Below are 19,663 nucleotides of genomic sequence, written 5' to 3'. Positions count from 1 at the left end.
CTGTAGTGGTGAAAAATAATCACACTTTCATTTTTAAGTTTTTATTTTTACTAAACTTTACATTGAAATGTTAACGATCGTTATATTAAATAAAATCAGTAATAGAAACACCCGTAGATAATATGAGCAGATATTTGCTCGTACACTCTAGATAATAAATAAGCAGATATTTACTCGTACCTACGTAATAGAAACTGTTTTTCCCGATTTTAATGGAAATTTCTTAATATTATACCTACATTTGTTATTATTTTTCATACAGTCCCTAGGATCTTCCATCTAAGATCTATACAATAAACGAATTGAAAACTCTAACCTAGCTGATTAAACATTGTTTATAAAGGCAGACCTTAAAACCATTAAGAACTCTTTGGAGAATCATAAAGTCCATCGCACACTACATTCACAGATTAAATAAGATATTATTTATCTGTGAATATAATCATTGGCTGTATCAATAATCACGAGCCGTAATAAGCCGATGACATTTTCATTTCCGATGTCAAATAGTTAGTCACCCCCCAAAATAGTGCCCTTCGAATAAATATTCGCGCGTTAGATCGTTTAGCTAATACGGGCCCAGTTTAATAATGTTGGTATTATGTGGATATGGGAGAACATTTTCATTATAGGTTCATTGATCATGATCTTCTTCGATGTATGTCGTTGGTCCAGTGATACGCATGGCTTCGGTTTACGAAGTCTTTGATTAGAGTCTTAGCTGGTAACATAATATCGTCTTGAATATGTAATACGTACTTACATGTAATGCGAATTCACATTTTTTTATTTTTTTATTATTCTACAAAAAACACATTTCAATTAAGCCTAACCATAGTGCAACACAAACAACAGTTGGTTTTACTGTGCACTTATAACATAATACAATATTTAAGAACAAAAATAATTAACAAACAAGAGAGAAGAAATACCAAGAATAATCATTACCTATAGGGTACTTGACACCATGGTTCGAATGATGTTTGTTCTGTGTTTGAAAGCCAGGTGTCAAGTTAATGCACAAGAGTTATACTTACTGAGTTTTTTTTTAAATATATTTATTTCAATATTAATAGATATTTTTATTTAGTATTTACTCCTATTCAAATACACCGATTTATTAATTCGGATTCCTGTTTATTGTAAGTTCAACTGAACGCTGAGAAGTGACTATATGCACATCGAATCCATAGATCACAAATCGAATACCTACCTAGTATTCATACCTACTTAGTTTCAAAATAGTCTGTGGTACAAAATTATTATTCCAGGTTTAGTGTTAAGAAATGATATTTTTAAACGAATTAAATTCTGCGAAATCATTCAAAATATAGGTAGATAGTTTTTAAATGTATTTAGAAATACTTACTATACAAAAAAAGATATCAATATATTTTCAATTTTTATAGATGTTTTAAAATTGTGCACTGCACTTGTGGTACTATTTAGTATTTACCAATAAGCAGTGTCAGCAGTGTGCAGTAAAAGTATAAAATCTCCGCGCCACGAAAGAAGTCCCACGGCTAGACCTGAACTAAAATTGACAGCGCCTTACACAAATGACAATAAGACCGCCATTACCAACTGACAATGAGCGGCTTTAAGACATTAGTGCTTCGTGGCGCGGAGTATACTTAGTGCTTGCGCCATCCTAATACTTTTACTTTAGGCTAGTCAAAAGGTACCCTTTAAATATAATCAAAGTTTTTAATGTAAGTACTGTACATTTTATTTCACTGTAAAGAAATGAAGTATTAATAAAATATCAAAAGCAACCCCTACAAAAGTCTTAAGTGCGGTGAGAAAATCACTCTGACAAATATGACATGTCATATTGTCACCATAAAGTGGTTACGACAAAATGCCCACTTCACATCAATGGGGCACCTTAATAGTCTGTTATATCATTTTTAATATTACCACAATGGCGATACTTATGGGGTTATAAGCAGGTAATACGAGAAGATAAATAACCTATTTTTAAAGTCGCTACCAACCGATGAATACCTATTGCTAGACTTCTGTACGTATACAGACGGAGGAGTTTTTACTTTCTTTTAAATATATTTGAAACTAATTGACGTCAGCGATTGCGATCGCGATAGGTAGGTATTCATTATCATTATCAACCAATATTCGGCTCACTGCTGAGCTCGAATATCAGAATTGGGGCCAAATAGTCTACCACGCTGGCCCAATGCGGATAAGCAGACTTCACACATAACACGTAGAGAATTAAGACAATTCTCAAGTCTTACGGTGTTTTTCTTTCACCGTTTGAGACACGTGATATTTAACTTCTTAAAATCCACAAAACTGAAAAGTTGGAGGTGCATACCCCGGACTGGATTCGGACTTACACCCTTCGGAATCAGAGGCAGAGATCATAACTTTTTTTTTATATTTAGTCTGTCATTATTCCTGCAATCTGTCGTGAGACATTCAGCGGGATTTTAAATATTTGAATTAAGGCGTGTTTGGTGCGAAATCAAGTGATTTGCCCAAATATAATAATGTAGTGTCTATTTCATGACATCTTGTGGTGCTCGGCCGAATTTATAATATCTATTAACTAAGCAGCGGGTTTTAATAATGTCTAATAAATAGAAAAATGATTCAAGAACGACGTTTATAAAAAAAAAATCATGGTTCAGGATTTCCACGCTGACAAAGTTGTGGGTTACCGCTAAACTATAGCTTTAAGGTACATTGTTTAAAAGAGGCCAATAAAACTTTTATAGAGTGATCATATTCTGACTGACGAGAAAATTAAAGCTTGTGTAAAAAAAGTGACAATGTAAAAAACCATTAGAAGTTAGGTCACTTTTTTATTTTAAAGCTAATAAAAGTAAACTAAAAAGAACCTACGCTTTTGAACGTTACTTTTTTATTTCATTGTAAAAAAAAGGTCGCCAAAGAAAAATTCCGCTACAAAGTACAAGCAGTTGGTAATAGAGTTAAACGGAGTGAAACTTTTCAAAGGGAAATTCACACCCCATACACTTAAGGGTCGGCTAGTTTTCTTTAAAAGCGCGGACATTCGAGCCCCCGGAGTTTAGTCAACCGTCCACTCCCTGGGGTCTTTGAGACCCACGGTCACTTGGAAAAATTCAAATGCCTACATTGACGCATTCCAGACTACAGTAACCTTTTTAAATATAAATTGCGAACTATTGATCAGTTGATTAATATCATAACCCTAAAATATGTAGGTATATGCATAAATATACCCGATGACATGTTAATACGAACTATTTTTGCTTCCAAATATATCACGAAATGTTTACTAGGAATGTTTGGACCTAATAAAGAGATTCCAGTAATTTTAATACATTTTCCTACAGAAATTGCGGGTAAGCGAAAAATCTGTTCTTATAATGTCAAGTGATTATCACTGTCCATGAATATTACCAGACGAGAGATGACCCACTAGGCTTTGTTGATTTTTTTAATTTATTCTGTAGCACAATTGTATGTTTTTAATAACATATCATTAAATAAAAAAACGAACCTTTCCTTCCTATGAAGACTATATGAGTATGAGTGGGTATGCTAATAGTCCAATGGGCGGGAATAGAACCCATGGCCTATTGTTGAATCCAGTTCATTAGTCGTAGAACTATTGAGGTTTTGTATTTATATATATTCCGTGAATTACAAAAATCTATTGAATATATGACATTGCTAACATAGAATTGTACGTCTAATTTTTTATTCAGGCGTAAAGAAAATAATATTACAAGGAACATAATTTTGCTCTTATACCTTCTACCTGTTTCCCATAAATTCTACTTAGACTGAAGACCACTCCAATGCCTTCCGTCCTATTTTTATGACGTCCTCCCTTCATCTTAGAAGTGTCTGTCTTTAAGTGTTCACGTACGTGTCTCTACGCCCTGTACACCTGGGAATCGAACCCACAATACGGCACTAACGTCTTGACCCCTCTAAACTCACCAAACCTGCACACAAAAATCAACTCCAAAACTTCAGACATAAAGTCCAAAATTGACTATCCGATTCCAAACGCGTCGGTCAGCGTTGATTAGTTCAGCTTCAAAGAAAAAGGTCATAACTCACAAAACGGGAAGAAAGGAAATCTTATCTTATGCGAATGATAAAAGAGTAAAAAATACATTTAGCCAGGAAGTTTGACGCGTAAATTGAAATAGTAAAAAAGCCGGGGCACGCAGAAATCGAACCCGGTCATAAAAAGTCCGGTACGCAACCGTGTCGCAGTAGTTAAGGCTAATGTGCCCGGGACAAATTGAGTTGCGCCCGGGTACGAATTAGTTGTCCCCGGGGACTTGCTTGCATAGTTTGACGAAGGTGTCAGAGTATGATTACATTTGTGTTACTACGCAGGGAGAAATAATTGTAGATATCAGACATAAGTATAGATTACTTATTGTAAAGTTAAAAATCACCCAGCTTCAGTTCTTGAAAATAGCAATGTATTGCTCTGCTGGGGCCGTTCGATTATTACTGACAAGTATATTGTTGACAATAGACCTGATATAGTGCAAGATGATGAGTCGGTGGGCCGTGCAATGATTGTTGATATTACTGTTCCACATGACGATAATCTGGTTAAAGTCGAAAAGGAAAAAGTATCAAAATACTTGGACCTTGCTAACGAGATTACCGCCATGTGGAATGTTGAGTTAACTATTATTGTTTCGATAGTTGTTTCAGTTAATGGTCTTACAGCGAAAAGCTTCGATCAACACCTTAAGAAGCTTTCGCTTAACTGTTGGATCAAGAGTCGAATACAGGAGGCAGTGATTCTTGAGACTCACTTGACACTCAAATGTCCCGCAATTCAAAAAAAGGATAAATAAATTATAGACAAATTTTAATATCCTATTTCGTCAGAATGTCTACTCTTATAATGTGCTTATCTAAATTCAAATTCTTTATTTGCTGAATACATCAAAATATACAACGGATCAACGGACTCGACCATCACTGGCATGCAAATTAAAAAAAAAATTAAATTAAATTAGTATATAAAAATAAAATACAAATAACATATCGAGTTTAATCTCTAGTCTAATAATTATCTTCACAATTAATTATAATTCATTTAGGAATAAAAGCATTTATCTAACAAACACAACAATACATTTTTTTAATTGCTTGTGTTTTGACATTTCGCTGATATTCTATAATTATATAAATTATATTTTTAAACTGATTTTTGGAGTGAAATTTAGACAAGGTACAAGAAAAATGCCAATTTAAAAAATCTCGTTTACTGTCATTAATAAGTATGTCTATTTCTTATATTCTGGCGTAAATATGCGTACGAACCTGCGAACTTTCGTAACATAATCCCTTTTTAATAAGTTACCAACAGACCGCAATCTTTTATAGTACAAATCGCACTTTATTATTTACAGATTAAGCTATCGGGTAGCGGAAGTAAGAAACTAAGTGTCTGGGTACTTTATTGTCATCTGTCACCTTTAAAGGGTTGGCATCAAAGGTCGAGATCATCGATTAACCGTTCAAATGATGGGAGTGTATTCCGGGCCGTAATCTCTTGTTGTGGGTCTTTGAGACCGCGCCTGGGAACTTTGGAGTATTTTCTGCTTGAATAGCCCTGAGTCTAAACATTGATTTTCTTTGTTGTGCTCCAATGGGTATTGGTGATTGGTGTAATAAATCGATAATGGTCGGGATTAAGTGTTATAAAGATGGATTCTAGTATTATTATTTTGCCACGAAATTGATAAAGTTTAACCTCTTTTTAGTTCAAGGTTTTAATTCCTGCATCTCTTAAAAACGGACCAATTAGTGCTCAAGAATTAACTTGTAGTTTAATAAAAACATTTTTAAATCTAATTTTGTCTGGAATCAATATTCCACAGGCAATTCCACAAATGGATACACACCACATAGATTTTCTCTGCTCTAAGGTAATAGGAATAGGTAAGTAGGTACCTAGAAATAACAAAAATAGAATAGGAATGTTACAATATAAGAACATTGCAAGCAATTGCGCTAAATTCAAAACGACTCAAGATATTACGTAATGGCCTGGGGCGGTCAACCCTCGTCCGCTATAAAGTTATTTTAAACAATTTAATGCCGTATTGGGTCAAAACTGACCCCCGAGAAACATTAAATCAAGCTCAAAGGGCCGGTTGTTTTATACATTAGCTATTTTGTATGGTTATCGGTAAATTCGATCTTCAACCGTTTAAAGGGTCAGATTTTCTTTATTTTAAAAGAATTATTAGTCCCTGAACTGCAGTTACTTTTGTGATAAGCGTATTGTTATCAAAATTTTATTGGTGCTTTTGATTCGAATGTCCTTTTCTTCCACTTGGTTGGAAATAGCTTCTTTTTTCAATAAACAATAAAAATATTTTTGTTGTCTTCTAATAATGTTGTAAAAGCAAAACCTACTTTTAATTCTTGATGGTTCTGGGGGTAAAATAAAAATGAAAAACTAACTTACCTAACTTACCTTAAATCGCACGTTTGTTCTTATGTGAATTTGAGATATTATCAGATGGCTACGATTTAGTACCTAAAAAGTAACAAATCCCCCCAGAGATATCTATACAAAACTAGAATTACAATCTACGTATAAATATTTTTGATGAAACTTGAAAACAATACCTACCTATCTCTGCATTACATTTTTTTGATGTTTTTTACCGCATAATTTCGTCATTTAATAACAAAATTTGAAAATTCTTTTTTAGTTTGAAAGAGTACCTAGATATATATTTGCTGATTGGTCCCATTTCATTTTCATGAAAATCGGTTTAGTAATTTTGTGTTAAAGTCAAAATAACTGAAATATGTCTTTGAAGTCGGCTCAATTTTTATGTTAAAAAGATTATACGTAGGTATTTATATGATAAAATAATTTATCGAAAAAGCATTTAATAGCAGGGTGTCCATTTATCGAAGTGTCGCAGTTTAGTAGGTGGTGTTAAAGCAGTGCTGAGTGCGCGGGTAGATGGGCTTAGTTTACGACGGAGCGTGATCACTTGCCGTCCCGAGGGGCGCTGGTTTATTGTCACCTGAGTAAGGTCATCGGAAACTGCCTGTTTTCCTGACAACAGCTGAAATTTTGACGACTTCTCTAACGAAGTTGTTCACGCACCACATACCTATACCTACCTTCATGTTTATAAAATATATAGAGTATCTGATTGGTTAAAGACAAGTAGATATAAATATATAGAGTCCATTAGTAATAAGTACCAACTTACGTGGGCGATTCTTGGTGAAGTTCCAACTTAAGCCAAGTTATATTAGTAGGATTCCTATCAGTGGCGGATTTGCAAATTTGCCGCCAGCAGGCTATTGAATTTTTGCAACCCCTACTGAGCTCTAAAATTCGATAGGTGTCCTAGTTCGCAATCAATACAATTGTCTGAAATTGTGTCAATAAAAATAAATATTATTTAAATACAATAATGATGTAAAATTTGAATACAATTTTTAATATTTTTGTATAGGATTGTACCCATACAATCCAATACAAAAATATTAATGGATGGACATGCCAATGCATAGCTTTAAGCAATGTGTTAAAAAACATTTACTTAGTCGAGCGTACTACAACATTAATGAGTTCCTTAATGATAAAGATGCTTGGAGCCCGTTGGATCAGCTTCCACCTTCACACAGGAAGTAAAACTATAAGAAATGTAAACAGTAATTGTTATCAATTGTAAATTATAATACTGTATGACTTTTTCAAAAGAGCAACTGTTGAGTTTCTTGCCGGTATCTTCTCAGCAGAACCTGCCTTCCGAACCGGTGGTAGAATCTTTACAAATAGTCAACTGACGTGTCAAAAGTGCTTGTAAACTGAGCCTACTTGAAATAAATGATTTTTGATTTTTATTTTTTTTTTTAAACTTGCAATTTTATTGACACAATTTCAGACAATTGACAATTTGACCCAAAGAACTTTTCTTCTACAGAAATAACTTAAATGTATCTAACGATAATTTTATTATTTTACGGTATAATATTATTTTACTCCTGTACGTCCTAATGTACAGGACTTAAATAGTAAAATTATTGTTAGATACATTTAAGTTATTTCTGTAGAAGAAAAGTTCTTTGGGTCAAATTTGCCGCCTTCTAAAATCTGCCGCCCTAGGCTCCAGCCCACTAATCCTACTGGTATATGCACCACTGATTCCTAAAATGGAATTTTTTGCCCTTCTTGGTCCCGTGGTCAGCATGTGTAACTAGGATGGTGAAGTTCTAGGTCCGCGTCCTGGATCGTGCAATGAAATATTGATTTATATTTTAGGCAGTTAGTATTGTTGACCTGTGTATCGCGCAGTTCAGTTATCACATATTTAGTGATGGTACAGACTCAACAACATTATTACCATAAGCCCGCTAATAATGGGTAGCGTAGTGGGTTAAAGCTTCACATCCTGCAAAATAAAAATTTAAAAAATCCAGGTAAAATGAAAAATCAAGCTCTACAGAAAGCCATTAAATACACCCTGATAATATAATGCCGATACAACTGAGACGATTCTAATAATATCTTATAATATTGTGATCCCTCAAATATAAAACATAACCCTCCTTCGGACGTCGGGGTACAAAATACCATACTAAAAAATAAAAAGTTGTTAAACAACTAGCACACAGTTACGGGTTAGGTAGGTAATAGAATAAAATCTTCCGTCGATCAATAAACAACATATAATCAACGTATAAGTAGGTCAGTAGGCAGGTGGCGGTGGGTTGTTAAGAGCATCGCTTAAAACAAAGTCATTAGCGACTCCGCCCGGGGGAGGGGCGAGGGAGGGGCCACTCCCGCCTGATATACGATTTTTAACACAACACTATACGTAGCAAAGATATCTAATGAAAATAAGAACGTCTATCTAGAATGTAGATAATCTAATACAGAAGAGCGAAGTAAGATGTAAATTTTTTTGGCTGGTGGGAGGTGGGAAATTACCTCTTACAGCAACCAAAGTCCAATTCTAAAATTGACCTACCCATAAATAGACGTAGGTATACGTCTATTTATGGGAACCATGAGCTGACGAACTTTTATCTTTAAAAAAGAATTCCGAAGCTCTGTCCATTCCAGCCTCTTCCACAATAGCAAAAACATGGTTAACTAGTCATTAGAAAACATCTTAACCTACCCCCATAGAAATATAATCGTAATTTTTCCATTACAGCATCCTCGAGCTACGGAAAGAGAAAAGTAGAGACGCGGCCAGATCTCGGCGTGGGAAAGAGAACTACGAGTTCTACGAGCTAGCGAAGATGTTGCCCTTACCGGCCGCTATTACCAGCCAGCTGGATAAGGCTTCGATCATAAGGCTGACCATAAGCTACCTCAAACTAAGAGACTTCGCCAACCATGGCGACCCGCCGTGGAGTCGAGATCTACCCTCTAGTAAAGCTTTAAAAGGTAAGATTAATCACACTTAGTTAGATTACTTAATAGCTGTAACCAATAGATTGCTACATAAAATTAAGAGAAGTCACTGTTCATAGTAATCTATGGTCAAAAACGGAGAAAATAGAACTCAAAAAGACTTTCAAGAGCCATCGTGTCAGCTCCGACGCACAAATGGAGGTTACTCTTTCAGATCGACTGTCTAAATAGGTGTATGTTGCCCCGCAGCATACACTATGAACGTCTCAATTCCCACGCCTGAAAAGTGAAAGGTGCGCAACCTAGGAGCAGCAGGCCGCGGCTTGCGCGTCCGCCAACAGCGTGCTCATGCGTATGGGCGTGCTAGGTAGCATACGGTGAACGGTGCGCAGTATTGCGCACAAAAACGTAACGCTGTCATTCGTTCATCGAATTTTACTGCCCTATTTTTTTTCATACTGGATATATATGAAAAATTGATTCTTAAGGAGTAAACTCCAAAAATTATGCAGATCGCTTAGGGTCATGTTAAGTGTATTATGTATTCTAGTTAGGTCTCAAGTGAAATGGTAAAATCAAGGAGGTAGAAGGCAGAATAACATCTCGGCATACCTACTCAGAGCTTTGAGCACCGATGTTTCGGTCTACTTAAAAAAATTACATAGATATGTATATTTTTATACCGGTTTCCAAAAGCAACATAATTGGGATTTACTTAGGTTAGGTTAGGTTAGGTTAAGTTAGAGCCGTGATAGCCCAGTGGATATGACTTCTGCCTCCGATTCCGGAGGGTGTGGGTTCGAATCCGGTCCGGGGCATGCTCCTCCAACTTTTCAGTTGTGTGCATTTTAAGAAATTAAAATTACCAGAGAATTATCTTAATTCTCTGCGAGTGTGAAGTCTGCCAATCCGCATTGGGCCAGCGTGGTGGACTATTGGCCTTACCCCTCTCATTCTGAGAGGAGACTCGAGCTCAGTAGTGAGCCGAATATGGGTTGATGACGACGAGGTTAGGTTAGGTTATTCAAGCACAAATTGCAAACAATACCTAAATAATTTATTTATATATAAAATAAAATGACAAAATATTTCCGGAAAAAGCGCACCCTACACAACTATGCAAAGTGAGTGAGTGGCTTTAAAATAACTGGAGGGTTCCCAAATCTGATTTGCCTTCGTCAAGTCATTGTCGGCACTAACCGAGTTACGGCTGGCAGGCTTAACTACGTTTACACTTTGTTGGTTTTAAGGCAAAATAGTTGTACCTACCTATTGCACAGAGTTTAAACTTACCTAATTCCTGTGCCCATATGAGCCGTGATAGCCCAGTGGTTATGATCTCTGCCTCCGATTCCGGAGGGTGTGGTTCGAATCCGGTCCGGGGCATGCACCTCCAACTTGCAGTTGTGTACAATTTATGAAATTAAATATCACGTGTCTCAAACGGTGAAGGAAAACATCGTGACCAGCATACCATACTAACCTGCATACCAGAGGATTTTTACTTAATTCTCTGCGTGTGTGAAGTCTGCCAATCTGCATTGGTCCAGCGTGGTGGACTATTGGCCTAACCTCTCTCATCCTGAGAGGAGACTTAAACTCAGCAGTGAGCCGAATATGAGTTGATAACGACGACGACGAGCAACGGTAACACCTAGACCCGACAGAAAATGTTTCTATAAAAAATATGGATAAATGTTAAAATCACGAAATGGTGCGCAAACGCAAAATAAAGGCTCTCACAAACTATAAAAATCATGTTCACCATTATACAAAATATCAAGTTTATTTTAAGATTTCCACTTATCCAAGTTTAAAATACGATAATAATACTATAGAATAGAATATATATTCAACATATATTACAAGGTTGAATGAAAAATATAAATTAATATTAATTAAAAAATGAAAAATTATTGTCAAAATGTGTTAACTTGATGCACAGCGTGGGTGTTCAGTTTATTTTCGTTACGGAATTTCTTGAATCGGTCGCCGCTCTCAAAGCCCGCGATAAAAACTATGCAACAGCTTGAAAACAAATAATATAGACTTTTTTGATAATGAATACAATACGAGCTAAGCTAATTTATATAACTATACAAATCTTGCCCACCTGGAAAGGTGGCTAGAATACCATTAATTATATACACTGGTGGTTGTTCTGCATTTATAACATCTATAACTATTAATGGATAGGTATTAATTATATTTGAATAATAAAATTGATTAAAATAATGAGAATAATTAAAATTATAAAATTTAAAAGTTAACGCTTTATATGTATAGATAAATAATGGATTTTTATATTATTTTGTTATTTTTTTTACAAAATAAGTACCTATTATGTATTGTAAATTATTATTAGGATTTTTTTGTATACAAAAAATTGCTAGTAATCCGAATGAGTAAAATAATAGCATGACAAATATGGCACAATCGGTCAAAAAACAATTCGCAAATCTTTTTTTATTCTCTAACAAAAAAATAGAGGCGCGGACTAAATCACAAACATTGTCAAGCGAAGCGTGCACGCAAATAAAGACGCCTTGGGGACACTGATTCACCGCAATACTTCAAATAAATAAATTACCTATACAGCTATTGGGAAAAAATACGAACGTTTGCTTTCCTCTGCAAACGTGTCACATGTGCTTGATTGTCGAATGCGCTGCGAATGTTTGTTTTATTTTTTTTTGTTTACGTTTATTGTGTAGGTAGGTAGGTGTCTTTTTTTGATAAATTATATATGATAAAATGTTGTGAATTTACGTAGTTTCCTTATTTTAGTATGTTAGGTTAGGTTAGGTCTCATCAAGGTCCTTGTTCTACAAAATACTATTAACTTGAATATAATTAGGAATTAATTTTAATTATAATAGAAATTCATGCCAAAAATTTCTCCAAGTTGTACAAGTTGGGATTTTTTATGTACTTTCATTACAATTACATTCAATAAAAATATATGTAACCTACCTTAGCCTAGCATCAATAATTTCCAGGATAAAACTGTAATCCACTGTAAATGTAGGTTCAATTTTTTTTTTGCAAATAGGTACAGTTATATAAGAGGAACCTGGAGAGAGGAAGGAGGAGGAGGAAGTGAATTTATTTTCATAGCAAAACAAATGCAAATTATTCAGAACCTTTTAGTCAATTTGAGGCATTCACATGTATTTAAACAATCCATGTAATCGTTATGTTCATCCACCTAAGTACATTGGAAATGAATTGCTTAATTCAAATATAGAATGGAAGATATACAGGTAGGTACAGTTTTTTAACATCTCCAAAATTTAGTTACAAGTGTACCAACATACCGCCCCACGACAAATCCAATTTTGGCCCCTAATACGCTTAATGCGACCGCGGAGCGAATCACTACGTATGCCACTGTCATTTTAACTCAATTTTCAAACCCACCCATAGTCTATAGCGGTATTAAAATAAAAATATTCGACAATAAAACATACCCATTTAGGGGTGTCAAAATTGTGTAGCAAAATGGTTTTTAGGGTACTACACGGCGTACAGTTTCCAATATGCTCACGTAGGCTATAAAGTGAGGGTACTTTGAAAAAGTGCGTCGATTTGTAAGTAAATGTCACCTGTGAGATTTATACGATTTGTGCCTTCGTTTTATATTGTTCTTGTAGTAGAGGAGCCGAACAACGGATTTTTGCATTTACTCAAGCGCGCCAGATGAACCAGATAAAGGAGTATGCCTTACACGTTGTTTAGTACCTCCACCAAGTATGAGTCCTTTATATTGGTGGGTACGTTTAGGGTACCCAAAAAAAAAATAGTTCAAAAATACTAAACCAGCACGTCAGATTAAGATAAGGTAGGATAGTTGATAGCTAAAAGGTGTGTGTAATCTTTGGTGTGCATTTCCAAAATCTGACGATTTGAGCTTAACGTAAAGGAATGGGAGGGTTCTAAAGTTATAAAATAAAACCCTTATATTTCTGTTATATTGAGCCACGAGCGCAGTTATGTTTTTCCTTATTTTAAATGAACTAATCTCCTGAATAATCACTCATGTTTTCTGATGATTTCAGTAAGCCGAAGTAATAAAAATTGCCTTTAAAGTCTGTAGTTTTTTTCCTTACCACAGACGTCGGAAATAGTATGTAACCATTTATTCTTTTTATCATCTAATATACCAAATGTAATCGATTCCTATGACGCTTTAGTAACTGCAATTTTAACATACCAGGCTCCCCTACCTTCAGATGTACCTACCTACTTGTATATCTACCTAATAGTCTATACCGTGAAGTATGTATATTATTATACTTGAAGTATTTTACGACGCTTTTATAACACCATTAAATATCTAGGATACAAATTAGCATTTTATATGTACTCATTTGTTTTGCATACCTAGGTATCCTTTGTATAGTTTATATTAACTTTATTGGTAAACGTTTTATTACATTCATAAAATCGAACACACTTCCTCTTTATATGAATGAATTTAACTATTAAATATATGTGATCAAAATAAATAATATTTTAAATGCCTTTAACTGATAAAGATATAAATACGATCAACATAACGAATGTTGTAAGATACTTGAATGAAGAAAAAACATCTAATAAACAAATGCCTATACCAAAACACAATAGATGTCAGACAAAAAATCGTTCCAAAAACTATTTAAAACCTTGGATTAGTCTCAGAATATGAATAATGGCAACGACAAGAAAAAACAAACCTGGAACACTTTTTAACTTTACTCATTTACATTTAATATGAATAGGCAGTATCTATTGAACAAAACAATACAATTAAAAATAGATTACAATTTATTTTATGTATATAAAAGCTAACTCAACGTCAAGAAGAAGAATCGTCTAAAGCAGAATATTATCATCTTGGAAAGCACAATTAACGTTAGTTTAGTAGCGGTAGAGAAAAACATTGCTTTTCTCTCAATCTCAGATTGATGAACACAGGGCGGCACTTTTTATAACGTGTTATTTTATTACCATGCGAAGTGTTGTTCTGTTTATAGGCGATAATTGTATACTTAACATCAGGTGAACCATCTGCGGAGACTGTAAATTCTAAAAACAAGCAGGTACTTTGCTTCCGACAATCTAAGATAGTGTTAAAGCTATTGTGCCGGTATTTTCACTGGCAATCCTTCTCTACTTGACAATAAAATTCATAGCCGTACTACGGTCCTGAACTAACAGAGCTATAAAAAATTTACTAAAGAATATAACAAGATAGCCTATCAAACGCATCTGTCAACATTGAAATTGTAAAAGACACCGCTTTTATATCTAATTATTCCGGCCCTACCTCCCCAGTAACAATACGCCGTGAATTGGGCCAAAATTTTTAATCTAATCAATTAACAATCAGTGCAAACGATATACCGCTTGTTAGTGTTGCTTATTTGGCGAACGTGACTTGGTTATTCAAATCGTTTGGGGGTTCGTTTGACGATTTTGTCTGGCCTGTTTAATTGGTTATCACTGCTGCGTTTTGAGAGTGTGACGTTTTTGGAACATTCTCTTTTCTGGTCGGGAAGTCCTTATCTTCTTCTCCATTTAATTGCTAATTATTAGGTGGTTTTTACTTGAGTCTCCATTGTTATAGACTATAGACTTTATACTATGTAATACGATAGTGGAAGTAAAATTTATTATAATGCGGTCGCGTTTTCGATTTTTTAAATGAAATAAATTTCATATTTACTTGTTGATTATAAGATTTACACTAAGAAATATACGTAGAAGTGTATAATGAAATTGAGATTTTCAGCGTCAGAAATGGGACTGGCTTTAATGACTTTAAATGATAATGATGATAATCATATTTAAATGAAAAAAAAAAACAAATTTTTAGTACTTTGTAAACATACACCATCCTGTGTGTCCAGCCATCATCATCCATCCAATTCACATCATCCGAGAAGTAGCTGCACTTCTATGCTTCTAATGCATACATACATGCCTTTATGGAGAAGTATGTTTTTCTTAAACACATAATATTATATGCCTTTGCGTTTATTGAAGGCATATCAGTATAACCCATTTAGCGCTACGCAATAAAACATTATGGTTGAGTCACTCGGTACAAACAACACCATGATTGGATTAAACGATGTCATAAAGACGCCGATGTTATCTACTTATATTTTTATTATTGGGTATTTATTTGAAAAATTTGCTTTATAATACTTACTAGTAGACGTCCGCGATTTCGTTCTCGAGAAATTTAGTTTTTTACAAATCCCGTAAGAGCCATAGATTTTTCTAGGATAAAATGTATGCCTATGTTCAGCTCCATGGTCTAATTTATCTATATGCTAAATTTCATCCAAATCGGTTCAGAGTTGTAGCTGTGAAAAGGTAACAGATAGACAGACAGACAGACTTACTTTCGCATTTATAATATTAGTAGTAGTAGTAGTAGGATTATGAATATAATAACTTTTCATCTGTCTATAAAAATCATAATATTTTTTTTTAAATTGAAATAATTTCAAGCTTAAATTTAAATTCAAATTTTTAGTTAAAATAATACTTAGGTATTAGTAGGTATATTAGATTTGCATCACAATAAATTTATTGTTATAAATTTCCTAATCGACTTTGAAAAAAGGATGAGGTTCTAGATTAATCTATTCGAAAGAAAACAAACGAGCGGTATTTCGAATAATACCACAAAAAGCTCAGTTTTTTTATTATTACTTAATTAAAAATACGAGTTTTAAATGAAGATATAAAATTAAATTTAAAATTAGTAAGCAGAATTTATTTTCCGCAAATGGCCTAAAGATAAAAAACACGGCATTCTTGCTAATAAAACAGATAGCTATCGTCTGCGAATGCCCTAATATGGTCGGTGGAGTGATAACTTTATTAACGCAAATGTCAGCGGATGTCAAATTAGTCGGGCGCTTTATAAAGAGATAATTGAGTGATTGGCGTAGATTTAAACGATTATGTGGTGATTTATTACGTTAGCATGGTTATTAGTAAATACTTAGTTAGCATTGTACGTACTATACCTATGTATATAATACATTTACGAGGAAAAACACTTTGAACACACTTTCTGAAAATGAATGATCTTTGCCTGTTTTCCCTATGGTGACATTTTGATACGCTTGTAATTTTTGCACAGCTAGCGAAGTGCGTGCGTTTTTTTTTAGGCAAATACACCAAAAACAGTTAGTAGTATTACTAATAAAGTAAATTAATATTTTTGTGTTTCTGATACTGGTAAATGGTTGACATTTATTGTAAAAATTATTAAAATGAAATAATTAAATGTTTTTTTATTATATTTTATCTCACAAAGTTAATATTATTCATAAAATGCAGAGCACTTTTCTAACATAAAAACTCTTTGCCAAGATTTAAAAAAGTACCATTCGTTTTTAAACGGACGATTAAGGTTTTATATTATATTACGGCACATGTGTGAGGAAACACACTTTGAACACACTTTGAACACACTTACTGAAAATGAAAGATCTTTGCCAGTTTTCCCTATGGTGACATTTTGATACGCTTGTCATTTTTGCACAGCTAGCGAAGTGCGTGCGTTTTTTTTTAGGCAAATACACCAAAAACAGTCAGTAGGTAGTATTACTAATAAAGTAAATTAATATTTTTGTGTTTCTGATACGGGTAAATGGTTGACATTTATTGTAAAAATTATTAAAATGAAATAATTAAATGTGTTTTTATTATATTTTATCTCACAAAGTTAATTTTATTCATAAAATGCTGAGCACTTTTCTGACATAAAAACTCTTTGCCAAGATTTAAAAAAGTACCATTCGTTTTTAGACGGACGATTAAGGTTTTATATTATATTACGGCACATGTACGTAATGTATCTCACATTACGATATTGAAATTAGTGAAATAAGCGATACTTTACATACGATACGAGCTTATGTGAAAACACATAACCTACTTACCCAATGCGGTTTACAATGTTTACAATTGTTATATTATTATTACAAATGTGAATAAGGCTTTGTTTGTTACACTTTCACGTCCAAACCACTAATCCGATTAAAGCTACATCATCAGCGAGTTTTTAACATAACATTAAATCTGCATAATACCACGAGAACGGAAACTACACGGGAACGGAAACTACGCTTGTTTCAATACAAATGAACTTGCGTAAACCATTAACCTTGTGCTATGTATTGCCATAACTCAAAGAAAAGGCAATATTTCTCAATACAATACGAGCGAGGCGCGCAGACAAATTCGACAAATTAACTGGGTGGTAAACACATGTTCTGTTCCCCATATTGCCACGCGGTAGCACCTTTGATTTATAGCCTATAGGGTTGTGGGGATATGTTGTATGTTACTGGGATTTTTGACTTGTTTCGTTTCAAACTGAAGATACTTTATTGGCTTGTTTTTCCAATGTACCTAAGTCAAGGTTAAAGTTTAAACCTAATTCTTGATTTTTTAGTGTAAATTAATGGTAATAAGTTATGTGATAGTTTAAAATTAAATCAAATTATGCCACCTTTAAAATACTTATGATAAATTATTATCAATGTAGACTTTTATAAAATACTGTTTAAAGAAATCATTGAAGCATTTTTACGAATCGGAGAGTGACACCAATTCCAAATATACTTTTTAAAAATTCTCAACTCAATTATATCACTACTAAGAGATAAGGCCGGCTTCTATAATCTACTACTCATAATACATTCATGTTTTACCTACTTGTATTTTTATTTGTAGTAGAAATTAATTAATGAAAAAAATAACAAATGCATCTTGTAGCATAACGATCAAAATGACATCTCGATTGTTAAGCTTCAATACTTAATAGTAAGATCCGTATAAGAAACGACCTTCACCCATGTGTTTAATGGATGAAAAGTGTTTTATATCTTTAGTATGTTAAAAAATAACATGCGAGTAGGTTGCCTAAAAATTTTCTGGCCAAACTATTATTAACCATTAATGATAGTTTGGCCAGGAGATTTTCAGGCAAACTACACACCAAATCTTTTTTGACATCCTAATTTTGTTATATACTTTCATCCATTAACATGTTCACTGCGGTACGGGGTCAATTAACCTCGTAAGCCTAGCATCTTCAAGAGTTGCGAGGTCGACCGACCTCGTACCACACCTCAAAACCTCGTAACGCACCAGAGTAAAGTACAGTAAAATCAGTGCCGCAGCGAATGTGTTAAACAGATAGGTGAATGTCGTTCTTAATACGGATCTTCTATAAGCAATTACAAACGCACCTTGTAGTGTAATATCTCAAAAGTAGCGATGGTCCAAGCGTAGCTCTCGGCCCAGCAGTAATACCGCCGTCCTCCGTAAATCATGGCGCGGCACATCTGCCAGCGAAATAGAAAAATAACAATAAATAAGGGAAAATGCGCCGCGACACCGGCCGCGCGCGCCGAATATTGGATTTACACCATTCCTCTTACCGACAAATCTGTTGTTTTGTCTTAGATTTGTTAAGAGAAAATAAGCTTTTAATAGCGATCATACATTTTAACAGACTCAGAAGTGATTACAAAAATAAGAAAACTAATGTCGAACAAAGGTTAGGAAATTGATTCACAACATTTATCAGGACAACTTAATTATCAAATCAAACTGTAACCAAAATAAGACCCTAGAATGGCAGAGAATGACCTTGAGTGAAGTCACGCACTTGTGAACGATGTGTGTAGGGTTGAAGGTACCTTTGACTATTAACAAACACTCTCCTTTTCCACTCAAGTCACTCTCCTCGCCTATCCCAAGTAACCCATAAAGAATTACACAACAAGAGATGTAGACGGCTCGAACGCCACGAGCACGCTGAAGCCGTCCGTACCGTAAGTCGTTGCAACGCGGCGATAACATACATTTGTTAAAATGTTATTAAACTCGAACAGTTATTTTAACATCGCTAGCGTTAAAAAACAGTAATAGGTACCTAAAGGTTAACAAATAATGCTCTCATTCGATGCCGAATCTAACCCTGGACAACGCACGGATAACCCCACAACATCTTTTCATTCAACATTCCTAAAATCCGAATTCCGAATGTTGAACGATGACTTACGTATCCGAGGTGAGGCCTCAAAAAAAGGTTCTGAGTCATTCAGCGAGCGATGGAGTGAGCTATTCTCGGAGCCTTGGAGTAGGTACATCTGCGTGATCGAATCAGAAATAAGGAAATCCGCTGAAAAATCAAAGTTACATAGACCAACGAGCTGTGAACCTGAAGTCAATGCGCGGGGTATGTAGGTCCAA

The 19,663-nt window shown here is 34.4% G+C and overlaps 1 protein-coding gene across 3 annotated transcripts in view; it reads left to right on the top strand.

Moving 5' to 3' along the window:
• Window positions 1–19,663, top strand: part of LOC112046576 (protein trachealess) — a 262,436-nt gene that overhangs the window by 195,815 nt on the left and 46,958 nt on the right. For all 3 annotated transcript variants that reach the window (XM_052888412.1, XM_052888411.1, XM_024083273.2), the window contains one exon: window positions 9,189–9,424. In XM_052888412.1, the coding sequence (XP_052744372.1) occupies window positions 9,189–9,424 (236 nt within the window). The remainder of the gene's footprint in view (window positions 1–9,188; window positions 9,425–19,663) is intronic.

The sequence above is a fragment of the Bicyclus anynana genome, chromosome 22 (genome assembly GCF_947172395.1).
Source record: "Bicyclus anynana chromosome 22, ilBicAnyn1.1, whole genome shotgun sequence".
Classification (NCBI taxonomy): Eukaryota; Metazoa; Arthropoda; class Insecta; order Lepidoptera; family Nymphalidae; genus Bicyclus; species Bicyclus anynana.
The sequence above is the reverse complement of the archived record's forward strand: the minus strand, read 5'-3'. Positions and strand labels throughout refer to the sequence as shown.